The sequence below is a fragment of the Varanus komodoensis genome, unplaced genomic scaffold (genome assembly GCF_004798865.1).
Source record: "Varanus komodoensis strain SLA01 unplaced genomic scaffold, ASM479886v1 scaffold13_3, whole genome shotgun sequence".
NCBI lineage: Eukaryota > Metazoa > Chordata > Lepidosauria > Squamata > Varanidae > Varanus > Varanus komodoensis.
Genome location: NW_025335409.1, coordinates 10,449,765 through 10,464,749, shown reverse-complemented (window position 1 = coordinate 10,464,749; position 14,985 = coordinate 10,449,765). Strand labels below are relative to the sequence as shown.

The 14,985-nt window shown below is 40.7% G+C and overlaps 1 protein-coding gene across 4 annotated transcripts in view; it reads right to left on the bottom strand.

Moving 5' to 3' along the window:
• Window positions 1-2,562: 2,562 nt before the first annotated feature.
• The window catches only part of HGF (hepatocyte growth factor), a 56,067-nt gene continuing 43,644 nt past the window's right edge, over window positions 2,563-14,985 (bottom strand). For 2 of the 4 annotated variants that reach the window (XM_044423481.1, XM_044423483.1), the window contains exons 12-18: window positions 13,971-14,009; window positions 13,525-13,621; window positions 12,591-12,668; window positions 9,595-9,738; window positions 8,940-9,046; window positions 8,120-8,265; window positions 2,563-6,587 (exon numbers count right to left, since the gene is read on the bottom strand). In XM_044423481.1, coding sequence (XP_044279416.1) covers window positions 6,420-6,587; window positions 8,120-8,265; window positions 8,940-9,046; window positions 9,595-9,738; window positions 12,591-12,668; window positions 13,525-13,621; window positions 13,971-14,009 — 779 coding nt within the window. In that variant the 3' untranslated portion in view covers window positions 2,563-6,419. The remainder of the gene's footprint in view (window positions 6,588-8,119; window positions 8,266-8,939; window positions 9,047-9,594; window positions 9,739-12,590; window positions 12,669-13,524; window positions 13,622-13,970; window positions 14,010-14,985) is intronic. The other 2 variants (XM_044423482.1, XM_044423484.1) reach the window with 1 other exon arrangement.

Sequence of the window (14,985 nt, the reverse complement as noted above, 5' to 3'; positions counted from 1 at the left end):
GGTGGTGCCATTATATGGGCACCACTAAGGATACAGTCCTTGGTTGATTGGAGAATGCTAGGACAGACAGCCTTTTTAATGTCTAGATTGTGCCCTCAATTGAACTCTTCTCAGAAAAAGATAATGTACCAAAACATTTTTCTTTACTGTCCCTTTCAACATGCAGGTTCTGTACTACTGAAATAAAGGACATAAGCAGCTTTTGATAAAATATTTTATTAATAATAATAATAATAATGATACAAAAATACCAACTTTAATGGGTAGTGATGATGCCTTTACTTACAGAATTATTGTAAAAGTGTTAAAAGTTTTCCAAGAGATTGCATCACCAGGCAGCATCTACAGGAAAGAGGAGGAGGAGGAGGAAGAGGAAGAGGCCAAGCTGTGTTCCATTTACAGCACTGTAAACATAGACTGACACTGTCAATAATGAGTTTAGAGAAATGACATGGTTTCGTTCACCAGCAGATGAACACTCATCTGTCAATAATACTCCAGTAAACATGGAAAAGGAAGGACATGCTAATATTTCAGAATAATTGTGTGTCAAACAATCTTGCCAGCAATTTTCTAGTGATTTCCCAGAGATTAGCTAACTCATAGTCATTTTTTAAAAGAAAAAAAATATAGTCCTGTTAAATCTTTTCTTTACTACCAAGGCATCCCCTGAAGCAGGATACATGGTCAAAAAAAAATGCTCAGTAAAGCCCCTCACCTTAAACAATTTATCTCCAGTATAGTTCCATCCAAATTCTACAAAGAGAGATTTTTTTAACCTTGAACAAACAACTCTGAGTTATTGAATGCTTGTGTTATTTTTAACCTTGAACGAAAATGGCTGTGCTGTCAAAACAAAAATAGACACGTGTAAGAAGAGAAAACGCACAACTGGAGCTTGCGTTATAGTTTTCCACACAAAGACCAATGAGGCAAGGTGAGAGTTCAATCAGAAAAATGTCCATCCTTTGTCCAGGTGTAGTAGAAAAAATGTTACTAAAGGACAACACAGTTCTTGACAGTGTCCTTCTTAGCACAAATGCTGCAACTGCTAACACGTGCATGGTAAAGTACCACGGGTACCAACAAGAAATATTCACAGGAATAAATGAAGCACAAATTCTTTGCCAAATACCATTCCATTTCCCTTCCTATTTCTCAGATACCAAAAGGAGAAGGCCAAGAGCCAATCAACACACTTTTTTCTGTTCCTGAATTCCTGAACATCCCTACATACTCACTCAGAAGACAAAGGGTTGTGTCCAATGTTAGTTGAGTAGAAGTCTAGAAATGAATGGGTTGTAGGTTAAACACTGGACACAGCCCAGTGGGCCAAACTAGAGGGGATTCAGGAGGCCAATAGATTGAGTTCTTCTGCTATTTCTCTGTCAATAATGAGCATGGGTTTGAAGATCAGAGAAGTGGTGCCCTGGGATAAAGTATTCCCACATTCTTCCCATGTTTTCTCTAATCAAAACTGCCTTACCCTGAAGCTATGCCTGGCTTTCACCACACTGAACAATAGCTGTTCAGTGAGCGGAAGATTTAGATTCAGTCAAAAATTAAGCATCTTGCTTCAAATCGCCACCTCCCTACTTTTCAAAGCAGTCCATGGGATTGCAAATTACTAATTAAACTAAAGGGGATTCTAATCACAGGAATTGTTATTGTGTTCAATCTGGCCCATGAGCCTGAATGCCTTTCATCTATTCCAATCAGTCATTACAGTGTCATGCTTTCGAACTCGCAAAGCCTAAGGACTACACAGGTTTCAAGTGTATCTTGGATTTGCGGGACCTCAGCTGCCCGGACTGGACAGGATTTATGCATAACAACTCTAATTTCCCAATATTCAGTCTATCACATGTAACCACTTCTCTACAGTCCCAGGAATTGCTGTGTATCCATGATGACCTAGTTCACATAAACAATCTGCACAAATACGTACCAGGAGATAGAACAGAAAACTCACTGTGTGAATGAGCTCTAAAAGTTGGCCTGATAGGCAAGTGTTTACAGAAGTATTTAGTTCTAAATTATAAACTCTGTACAACTCATGTTACTGAGACTCAGCTCAGGACAAATATTTTTAATAGCCTTACAACATAGTCTAACACACCCCAATATATTTTTATATATATAAACTTGTATTGTCTTCTGCACAGCAGAAGTCTATAACATTTTAGAATCATTCTTATTACACTGAACAAAATGCCTGTATACATGATAGAAAATGCCTGCACATATAATACAGAAGAGTACATAAACCTTGAGGAAAAATGCCAAGTAGGTAACACCTTATAGCCTCATGAACATCAGTCTCCCCGTCAGGTATGTTCAGAGCAGGCTGGCAAACTCCTGCTTCAGTGGGGCTTCTTATCCATGGCTGCTTGTATTTGGAGGTCTATAGGAGCTATCCATGGTGCTGAATGCCAAACCAAAGCAGATTTAATACCAGGGACAAGGCATGCCACTGCTATAGGAGTCACCAGCCTACCCTCCACCCCATCCATCCATCCACCCACCCACCCACCCACCCACCCAACGAGAGAGAGAGAGAGAGAGAGAGAGAGAGAGAGAGAGAGGAGTTTTTAAAAGGAGAGGATACCATTTCTGAATATCATACAACTTGAGCCATAACCCTGTTAAATTGAAGGAAACACTTTTCTATAGATCCAGCTACATTAAGTTTAACCAGGTTAAACTGGCTTAAATCCAGGAACCTTGATTAATGAGTTAAGGGTTAGGTTGGAAGGGATACACCACAGTTTAGGAATAAAGACTCTGGAAATAAAAGGATTCACCACGAATAAGACATAAGATTCTTTTTTAATATATAACATCAGAACTGAGTTTTTTAAATGAGCCCCCTTCCTCGATGCACAGCTTAACATGGTGAGAGGGTTCCAGAGTGTCACAGAAGCTGAGAGCCAGGCCACCAGGAGGCCAGGCTTTCTCACTAGGCTGGTCTTCTAGCAGGGTCACCCAACGCAGAATGGCCAATGTGGGGACACCAGACTAAGATGCATCCACCCCCTTCAGGAGGAATGGTCACATCAGAAGAAGGGAATAGAGTGGAGAAACTCCTGAAGGGCAACTACTGGACAGCAGTGGTGTTTGAAGGTGAGACTGGCAAAGAATCTTTCACAGACAAAAGCAGTGATGCTCACACTAACTCTGGTTAGTACTGTGCAGAAGGCGGCAATGGTGAACCACTTCTGATTATTTCTTGCCTTGAAAATCCTATGCTGGAAAAACCAAAATGAAACAAGAGCTAGTACCAAGAGATGAGATTCCCAGGTCAGAAAGCACTCAACCAACTACTGGGGTGCAAAGCACAAGTGATTGCTGTCAATGATGACAGAATTAGATCAAATCTGAAAGGGATGCCTAGTGGCCAGTGTGAACAAAGGTGAAAGGAAAATCTGACTCTTCGCAACACACAGATTTGGAACATGGAACATGAGAAGTATGAATCAAGGCAAACTGCAAACGATAAAGCAAGACGTGGAACAGCTGAACATCACAGTACTTGGTGTGAGCAAACTGAAGTAGATTGGAACAGGGCATTTTCAGTAGACAAACACATCACTCTGGAAAGTTAAAACTCAGAAGAAACAGAGTGGATCTAATACTGAGGCAAGATTCTTGTAGGACAGGCATGCAGAGTCCAACTGAAAAAGATCAGCATTCTTGGAGAATCTATCGACATAATCATCTATGTAAGGGCATTTCACTGGAGACCAAGCCCAAGATCATCAAACTATTATATTCTTGATCACCTTGTATGGGCTTGGAAACTGGGCAGTGAAGAAAGCCGACAGGAAGAAAATGGATGTGTTCAAAACATCTTGATGGAGGAGATCTTTGTGATTCTGACTGACCGAAAGATGAACTAGTTAGATTTCTATCGAGTCAAGCCAGTCAAGCCTGGCAGCACAAATGAGGAGACTGAGGCTATTGTGTATATTGGACATAAGATGAGAAGACAAGACAAGACTCACTAGAAAAGACAATAATGCTAGAGAAAGTTGAAGGCAGAGGAAGAAGGGTAAAACCAGCTATGAGATGGATTGATTCCATGGAGAAAACCAGGGTTTGAGTTCACCAGAGCTGAGCAGGACTGAGCAGGATATTTGGAAGACAATGATTTATAGGATCGCCGTAAGTCAGAGACAACTTGGCAGCACGTAACAGCAATTATTAATAAGAAATATGCTTTGATTCATACACTTTGAAATTTTTAATTTATATTAATCTTCCAACAGAAAAACAAATGTAGGGCCAGCCATAAACATTTAGAGCAGCCATCCCCAACCTGGTGCCCTTCTGGTAGGCCTAAGGCCATGCTTGCTGGGGAGGATGGTAGTTGTACTCCAACACAACTGGAAGGTACCAGGTTGGGGAAGGCTGCTGCTGTACATGTTAACTGTTGGACTGAAAGAATACTGGGAGTTTGGGCTACAAGGGTCCAATGTCTCTTAAAACATTTACTAAGTAGGAATTGTCTGCTGACTCCTTGCTTTGAATGACTACACACACAATTTTGAGTGCATGATTATAGGAGTATGGTTTATATCCAAAGTTAGCTCTACTGAGAAGAAGATAACTGAAATGAATGGGACTAACACAGAATATAGCCCAAAGGATTTAGCTTGATATTCCTAAAACCCAGCAAGAAGCAAGTACTGTTCACTCGCTTGAATTTTACCTGAATCTCAAATCTAGCCTTTTAATGCAGCATGCAATTCCTAACATCTAAGGCAAGCTTAATTTGAAGTTTGCTAATTGAAGTTTATTAAGAGCCGGTGTGGTGCAAGAGTTGATGACCTGGACTGGGAACCCAAGAGCTGTGCATTCTAATGCCCACCAGGTGCCTTTGGGCCAGTCACAGACTCTCAGCTCAACCTACCTCACAGGGTGGTTGTTGTGAGGATAAAATGGTGCTCTGTAAGCTTCCTTTGGTTTCTCACAGGAGAAAAAAGGTGGGATATAAATGTAATGCAATGTAATAATACATACATAACATACATACATATCACTATATAACTAAATGTATATTAGTTTACAAACAATATGTTTCTCTTTTCCCAACCCAAAGTTCTAGACTTTTTTCAAAGACTACTCAGGTCTGGAACTCAGGTTAAATAATGGGGGGAAAGCAGCTTCTGTATATGCAGTGAAAGAAATTTGTAGGAGGGAAACCCTTATACAGGTAAGCAGACTGATGCAAACAATGGAGTCACCCTTTATGGAGGAGGATCAGCAGCTGAACTTATAAGGCAGATGTACAGAGAAAAAATATGTAGTTCTGCCACAGAAAGTCACTAAAGTTGCAGAGCAGAATGGCTAGGAGCAAGATGCGGCCTAAGCGAAAAAATATGGCTGGTACCCCAAGAGCTATTTTAGCCATGCCCAATAGGATTTTCCCTCTTTTTCCCTTTGAAAAGGAGACTGTCCATCTTTGCAAGCCATAGTACAAGCTGCTTTCTGACCCAGAGCATCAAAGTTGTTTGCTATATGATTCTGTGGTCTGCCACTCAAGGGAGACATCAAAACTCACCCTGGCCAGACAGCACTAGTGACACACAGCTTTGCATCCCAGCCCAAGTACTAGTAAAATGGTCTACCATACGCATGTTGGAGCCCATTTGTGTGGAATGGAATTCATTCATGGGATCTCCTAGACTGTATTCTCTGGTAAATATGCACAGAAAGCCAGTCTAGTTCAAAAATACAAGAATAATAATGCCTTGTAGGTTGTTTCCTAAGTATTTCTATTAATTTAGGAGATTGCTTTTATGGTAAAAAAAAAACCAGCAGCAAATATACCATCAAATTCCATAAACAATTTGTGCAAGTGACTTCCCTCTGCCATCAAGGAATATTGTTTGTAGGACATATGCTAAATTCCTCTATAAATCCAAGCAACTCTTTATAACTGGGATTAAAGTATTAAGTGTACTTTTTACTATGGGACTGCATCATTTCTGAATGATGGGCAGATTTTTTGCTGTCCTGTTCAAGAATTAAGATGCTCCAAAGAAGTTATACATTTCAAATTGTGTTGATGTCTTGTTAACAACCTGACCAAGCCAGCAGCATATGAAAAATTGGACATTCTAATTCCAGCAATCACCTCCTAATTCAGTAATCATAGTTTGCAATTATGCTTTCCCATTCAAGTATCTTCAGGAAATACGTCACCGTACTTTCTTATACCATGAGTCATTTCATATAACACACCAAGAGACAGAACATGACAGAAATGTCCATAAATATCTGCAAAAGTTGCCTATCAAGTAGTACTTGATTGATGTTATTTTTAAAGTAGCAAGGAGTTTTCTATTATACATCAATTTCATACTCTCCAAAATGTTCCCATAACTGGAATTTACAATCTTGGCTGGAATGTTCAGCTATGATCTGTATGTCATTAAGATTTTGTGAATCCATTTGGAGTAGAAGGCCACCCGGACAAAAATCCCAGGTCGTTTAGGAATGGCACATCCACGCCCAGGAATAATCACTCCCACTACTATTTTCATTCTGTTCTGTTCACAGACCAATGGACCACCATAATCTCGCTAGAAAGAAAAAGAAAGAAAATTAAAATCGACAGATGCATTTTTGATAGAGCTAAAAGCAAAGTCTGATGCATGGAATCAGACATAGTACCACCCTGGTTCGTGAATGATTTCACAAGAATGAGAGAATATCTGATTGCAATTTAGCCTTAATCCATTGAAATTAAAGAGAAAAGTCTATAAATTTCAATGGACATTATCAGATTATGATATGCTCATATAACTAATTATATTAAAATATAGGCTAAGAAATACTTACCTGGCTTCACCATACAAATAGCTTCTACCTAGCATAAATTAGCCATTCCTCCCAAATTCATTTTCTGGTTCAGCTCATGCCACTTGCCTCTAATCTAACTTTATCATAATGACTCTGAAGTTTATTTTGGGTCTGACTGTATTCCAAAATGGATTACAACCCCAGTTCCCACACACCACCATGCCCACACAGACACAATTTACCTGACCACAGTCTCTCACTTGCTCCCATATGCATTGCAGGTAACAACTAAAGAAAAAACCCATGGCTCAAGTAGAGCAACCCTGTGAAATGTAGTCTTCCTAGATATGAAAGGACTCCCATTCTGAACTTGAAAGAAATAAGATGTTTTTCCCAAGAGTTCAGGAAGATAACGTAGTCGGTTCAGTTCTGGATCAAATCTAGGAGGGTTCTCTCATTACTTTGGCCAATCCCCACTCTTGGTTAAGCTCAACAAGCACACAATGCAGCACAGTAACGTGATTCTGGAGCAGAACCCCCTTTTGAGACTCTTAACTCCAGGGATGGAAGTGAATCAGGACTAACACAGGTTTTTTTTTAGATTCATAGAATAGTAGGGTTCAAAGGGGCCAAGAAGGAAACCAAGCTGAACTCCTGCTGGTGCAGGACACCAGGTCATACCATCCCACTCAGATAATCAAAGTTCTTAGCCATCACTGCAACATCAAATACCTGAGGGTTGGACCTACAACCTGATTACATCAAATGAGATGTTTCACTACCCAAAGAACTGATCTAACCATTCTGTGTTTTTAGAGTAAGCTTGGGCCACAGTATTTATAGGATGGGAGCAAGGCCAAAGCTGGGCACACAAGGGAGAGTGAGAGGAATTTCTGTAAATTCTACATATGTGAAATTATGCATCACAGAGTTCATGACTTGAAAAGCTCCCAAAACTGAGGGTGTCAGATTTTTTTCTAAATTAAAACCATCATTGATAATCTTCACTGAAACCAAATAATGCCTCTTTCTGTTTACAGATGGAAGCTATTATTCTTCATATTTTCCACATTCTGCAGAGTCCATTTGGTGGAATATTTAGAGCGCTGCACTAAGACTAGGAAGACCCAGGTTCAGATCCACATTTGCCCATGAAGCTCACTAGGTGCTTTTGGCCAAACCGAACGTATCTCTCAGCCTGACCTACCTCACATGGCTCTTCTTATGAGGATAAAAAGGAGGTGGTCCTGTATGCCACCCTAAGCTTCTTAGGAATAAAAAGGGATATAAATTCAATTACATCAAATAGTACCTCACAAGTTCCACTGCCAATGCTTTCTGCCCGAGCACACATTTCTGACTCTTTCATGACTATACTGCCTCCAAAATCCTGGTTGCAACGCTCATTTCCAACAATGATCATGTTTGCTTCTTGAAGTTGTCCATCAAAATTGGAGCCTAAAATTGAAAAATGAAAATAATTGTTTTGTTTAGTTGCAAAGTCATGCCCGACACATCACAACCACACGGACAACATTCCTCCAGCCTCTCCTATTCTCCACCATCCATCAAAGTCCACCCAAGCTCACACCCACTGCCCCAGTGACTCCATCTAAAATAAAAATTGCTGTTCTTTATTTTACTGTCAATAGGAAAGGATATTATTCTTAATATAAAAAGCACTTCCAAATTAAAAACTCTGTGGATCTCTTACCAAAGAAAAATGACTATTTTGGATAAATGCCAAGAAGACAGTAGTCAAAGAAATAGTTCTGTTTCTATACAGTGCACACAACAGTGTAGAAACCTCTCGTGCTTGAAGCTAGCTAGTTAAAACACACACACACACACACACACACACTGATTTATTTATTTTATGAAGGGATGAAATTTCACAGAGAAATAGAAAGCCTCCTTGCTTTCCCCAAATTTCCTGGATTTTTCTCCCCAAATTTCTCTCCAAACATGCCCTATAATGTCCCTTTTGGCAGTGATGACTCTATCCAAATGATTATTTGGAAAGCTATATGTGTGTGTTTGTGTGTGTGTGTGTGTGTGTGTATCAACAGCTTGCATCTCAGTTGAGTATTGGCACACATGTGTGTATTCAATTTTAGAACAAGAGCTCTTACTTCCTGTGTGTCCCCATCCATAAACACTGCAGGTGGTGTTTTCGGGAATGGTACATCCAGAAATTGGCCCCCTGATGATAGCCACGGCATCACTGCTTACTGCTGGCCTTGGAAGAGAAAACAGAAAGAACAGATACAGGCTTATTCTTATCAGCCCTTTTAAAATGTAAGTGGCACTTATGATAGCTGACAAATAATATGACCATTTCCACAAACACACTTTCTGGCAACTTTAGAAAAAGCTCAGGTTTCAGCAACAAGACCTTGGTCGTACGCTGATCTTAACTCTTCACAGTCTGAAATCTTACATACACTGGCACCTTTTCAAAGATTTGCACGACAATTCCATCCTCCAGTTCTACTAGCTGAATAGCTGTATAACTCAGCAGAGGTCTTGCTATGCTTGCAGAACACAAGTTGCCATGTTCATGTGACAGATGCTCAGAACAATTAAAAGGGAGTGGACTCGTGGCTGGTGAAGGATTGAACCATACATGCCATATCCTTTACTCTTCCCAGGGCACAGGATATACCCATCAATGGCATGACCTTACACCAGCCCTAGACATGGTGAAAAGAATGTCCTTCTTGTTGACTTCAGTGGGACAGGGTGGTAGGTGGGGACCTGAAAAACACGAGTTGGATTTTAACTAACCTGGAAAGTTTCAGCAATACTAAATCTGATCCTTTAGGGCCATATACCAGCTGGGAAATATTCAGAACTTGTTTATGCTTCTCTTCATGCGTTCTTTCAATATTATGTATTCCAAGCCAAGCTTGATAGTCTTTGAGGTTGTACCTAAGGAGGGGAGATTTCATGAGCACTTTGTGTACAGCTTTCAGAAGAAAAATCAGTCAAAACCAAGCAAAGGCTATAAAAGCAGAGAAATTTACAATGGATCCAAATGAGTTTGAATTTCTAAGAATCTGGCCTTTGGATACTGCAGCAAACTGACTTGGATGGACAAATGGGCCATTTAATTTTCCTTAATTTTATTTAAATTTAGTCACAGAAAAAAAACCCTTCCAACCAAAAATGCATTTCTCCCATAGGCTAAAGCATGATCTAGTCCCAGAAACCCTTTTTTCCGGGACTAGATTATGGGGGAACTTTTCAGAAATATGCTTTCAAACGAATTGCACAAAATGTAATTCCATAAATGGACAAGACAAAAACTGCCTGACCATCTGCAAAGCAGACTGTATAGCTTTTACATTTGTGCATCTCTAGCATCCATTACCAGGGATGGGCGTGAGTCCATCTGGGGGTAGGAATCCATGGGACTCTCTGAGCGTGGCTCTCCAGACTCCAGTCCACTTTGTGGTGGCTCTGAGTCCAAGTTCCTGGCAAGCATGTCTGGCATTCATGGGGCACTCACCAGGTATAAAGCCCCAAGGACCATGCAAGCAGCACCCCAGTGCTCCTGCTGCCAGCTACACCACCCACAAAAGATGGCCGGTCACTAGGAATGGCACCTGATGTGACTGCTTGCAGTGCCCCTTCAACACACCCAACCAAGAAGATTCCTGGTTGCACAACCAGTGTCCACGAGCATTTGCAGACTTCCTATGGGTTTGGTTCATTCTGCAGTACCAGGCCAATCCATGGATGCAGGAGGGATAGATTCTGAAAGAGTTCATCCAACCCGAGCCATGACTGCTGCCAAGCTTCCCATTCAATGGTCCAATTCTCTGCTTCCCTCCTTGATTTTCTTTTCCTCTGTTCTCCTTCCTTTCTCTTTGCCCTTGATGCCATTGGATGATCTGGTTTGATGTCACAATGGAGTTGTGCATGTGTATTGGACACTTAATCCTAGGTTTGAAAAGCCTTCTGTAACCAATATTTGGAGAACTGGTTCATTCTTCAGGCATCAATCTCCAGGCTGCCCCTGGTTCACCTACTCTGACTTAGGCAGGTCTTTACAAGCATTGAACTAGAGTAAAAATTGCTTAGGGACAACAAAGAAACTTTATGCCACAGCTTCTGAGTATTGCTGGGCTAAAGTAAATAGCACCTGCATTTATGCATGCCATAGACCCTTCAATTACACCTTTTTGCTATACATTCACTAAGTGATCTTAGAGCCTTTCACCAGAAACAAAGAATGTAGCTAATAAAGGTGGGTTATTTTCCAGTATCATCTTTCTGAATGTTTACTTCAGGTGGGAATGAGGCTACATGAAGAGTCTAAAAACATTTAAAGGGTTATGAGATACACATTGCTATTTTATTTCTGCAGCTACAGGAACTGGAGATGTTCCCTGCAAGTTGAAAGCATGTTCTCTTCATTCAGTCCTATTGACAGGGTTCACATGATCTCGGAGGGGAAAATAAACCATGGTGGCTTGTTTTCCCCTACATGAGTGCCTGTCACATGCCAGAGGCATTAACATACTCTCAGCAGTGCTATATCATTCTCCAAGCCAAAAGAACCATGGGCTGTTGTAGAGTCCCAGATGGCTTATTATGTCTAACAACAAACCACCCTGACCAGGTTCACGTGGCCCAAGTTGCACTGCCAAGGATAATTATGCTAATCCCTCCCACAAGTGACCACCATGTGGAGATGGGGAAATAAACTACCATAATTCTCCTTCTGTGATTGTGTGAAATGGACTGGGATATATCTATTTCCCACATATGTTTGACAGAGTAACTTCAATGCAAAAAGTTCTAACAATGCTGGTTACAAATACAAACATCCCCGAGTTCTGCAAATGAAATTCAGATGATGTTGTCCAAATTGCAAAGACATTCAAACAACGGTGGCTATATATTCAGTCTTGGAATGTTCCAAAGTTACATCTAGATTCATAATTGAGCAGGCTTTTTGGATATTCTTCAGATATTTAAGATGTTGATGATAACTGATATAGTCCCAAATGGTTTAGGACCTGGGTATCTGAAGGAGCATCTCCTTCCACAAATACCTGCCCGCCCCCTAGAGAACTGGGTTGGAGGATCTTCTTTGGGACCCCTCTCTGAAGGAGATCAGGAGAGTGGCAACCTGGAGAAGGGCTTTTTCTGTGGTGGTGCCCCAGCTTTGAAACATGCTCCCCAGAGAGGTGTTCCTGGCACCAACACTTGATTCACTTTGGTGTCAGGCCAAACCCTTTTTATGTTCCCAACATTTTCAGATCTGATGATTGTTTTAAAGATGGGTTTTTATTTGCTGACTGATGCTGTGCTTTACTGTTGTAATACTGTCCTGACACCCAGGTGAAGGATGTGATAGATAGATAGATAGATAGATAGATAGATAGATAGATGATAGATAGATAGATAGATAGATAGATAGATAGATAGATAGATAGATAAATTCTAGTGTTCCCCCAGCTCATCAGTTCTGTGATGATCAGCTATAGGGAGGTGCCTCATCCTGAGTCAGAGACATCCAGTCCAGCACTGTTGCCGCCGACTGGTAGCAGTTCTCCAGGGTTTCTGGCAGATGTTCTCCAGCCCTACCTACAGATGAGAGGGTATGAAATGGGAACCATCTGCATGCAAAGCAAGTGCTCTGCTACTGACCTGTGGCTCTTTCCATCCCTTGAGAAGCGTCAAGTTGTAAAAGAAAGAATCCTGATGCAGACTCTTAAAGAATGAAAAATATTTTTTCACACAGTAACCCTGCTAACAAAACGTTACTTTACCGAGAAGGAAAACACTGCTTGGCTGTCAAGACCCAGTCTTCCTTAACCAGTGAACCGCCACAAAAATGCCTGCCTCTGCTGGAGGAAAAAAAATGCAACAGTTACTTCCAGTCTTAACTCCTGCAATATGCATGACACCAGTGTCCTTTGAAATAACTGAAAGTTCCTCCAGTCAAAGAATGCAGGGTGCAATCCTGAGTATGTTTAAACAGGAAAAGCAGCCAGCAGCTCTCTGCATACCCAGCCATCATGCTTGCGTCAAAGCTTTAAAGAGAGGGAGGTACATGGCACAGCTAGAATGTGGGTGAGGCAATGGGGAGCACCAGTCCAAGGATCGGCAAAAGGATCTACTGGTAGATCTCGAGCTGATTTGCAGCAGCTGGTTTGCAAAGCGTTTAAGGAGCTGAGTTTAACAATTGCAATAACAGAGTGATTTTCTCCTCCTAATCAGGTTGCCGAAATGAAGAACTGTTAGGAGACTTCTGTGTGAGAGGACTGTGAGCTCAGTTTCATTCTGGCAGTGAAGAATTCCTAGACTCAGAATTTGCCCAGAGGCATAGTGGTTTTCATCCCTCGCCCCTTTTTTTGGTAATTAGTTCTGCCTGTTCAATCTTGGGGTCCCTTTTTTTAAAAAGTAGATCTGAGAAGACTAAAATCTGTTCTACGTAATTCCAAGGGCAAAGGACTGGGTGAGCAACAACTGGAAATCTACAGGCTCATGTTTGAGCACCAAAAAGATGGAGCATTTCAAGAGGGGACTTATGTCTCCTCTACTTGTGGAAAGACTGAAGCAAACTTGTTATTGTATTTACTCTGCAGTTAGGAACTAAGCTTGTACATGGGTCTACAAACTGAAAGTGGGGAATCTGAGACCTATATCTGGAATTTGGAGCAGGAAACAGTATAGTGAATGGCAGAGTACTCAGAGACTTACCTGTCTTTTAAACTAACCATCCATCCTTTGTCAGGTTGAGTTGGGATTCCATTAACAACCCTCAATTGTTTTGTTGAGGCACAAGGAATGACAGCAACTGAAAGAGGTATTATTTATCAGGTTACACTGCATTCCACCGTACAACAAAGCAGTAGAGCAGCTTATGTAAACATGTTTTCATATGGGTAAAAACAAGGAAGAGTTTTCTGCAAACATTCCAGAAGACAGCCAAAATTGCCAGTGTCCTTTTATATTCAGAGGGCGATGGCTGTTGCAACTGCTGGGAATGCCCGAACTCTACAGCCAACTTGTTGCATATTTCCAGGAAGTGGTGTCTGAACATGGCCTTAAGATCTACTCATGGAATACAGAAAAGGAGGCTAATGTATCTGAAGACTATAAATCATCTCTATAATATATATACACATATAAAAACAATTACTTACTGTCTGAATTGCTTATCACAGGGACTGGATCATCTTCACCTAGATAGTGAAATCATTCCGTGATCAGCCAATGATAAAGTCAATTTATCTAAACATATGAAATACTTGTGAAGACTATACATGGTAACCATTACTGAGAAATATACGGGTGCTTTTTCTTCTTCTTCTCAGCTCTTGTGGCATGGCCTCAACCATGCCTGCAGTAGTGAATGCTTTCATGTTTCTGAAGAATAAAACCCAAAGGTCTTGCAGATGTACTTTAAAATTACATTATTTTTCAATGGATGCAGTGGTCTACCAATAGGATATATCTTTTAGGACTGAGCCAAAATGTTCCCCTTTTCCATTCTTTAGAGGTGGAAAACTGGAAGAAACATTTTGGAGATTTTTCTGAGGAAGCATGCAACCGCCATTTCCCCCTAGCAAGCAACATTCAGAAGGGAATGTAAAAAACCCTTTGTATTACTGCTAGGTTTTATTTTTTTAAAAAATGTTTTATATTCCAGTTTTAAGCTTTTATCTAGTATCATATGTTGCATTTTATGGTTTTAAGTTGGCTCAGAGAGCTTTGGCTATTAGGCAGAATAGAACTGCAATCGATCAATCAATGATTAAATACATAAAATGGCACCCACAACAAATGAAGCAACTCCCAGTGGGATGGAAGAGCCTCTGTACCCTTCAGAATGTTTAGGAGGAAAAATACTAAGGAGTTTCATGATTTCCAAATGGGAAAAGAAATCAAAACCATTCTGTCTGCTGCCTCTTGCTGGCTGCCAGAAATAACCCTGCCAGATATCCTGACATGGCCTGCCCCCTATTTCAGCTCCCTTTTGTCCTTTCACCTCCAAATTCAAGCCAGTTTTTTCCTTAAATTTCCTTGATCATTCAATATTCAATTCTAATTCTGTGAATTATTATTGTACCTGCATTACTGTGAATAGGCCAAACATAATGCTTTTCACCTATCTTCAAGATATATTTTGAAAACTGAACTATATTGACAGATGATCCA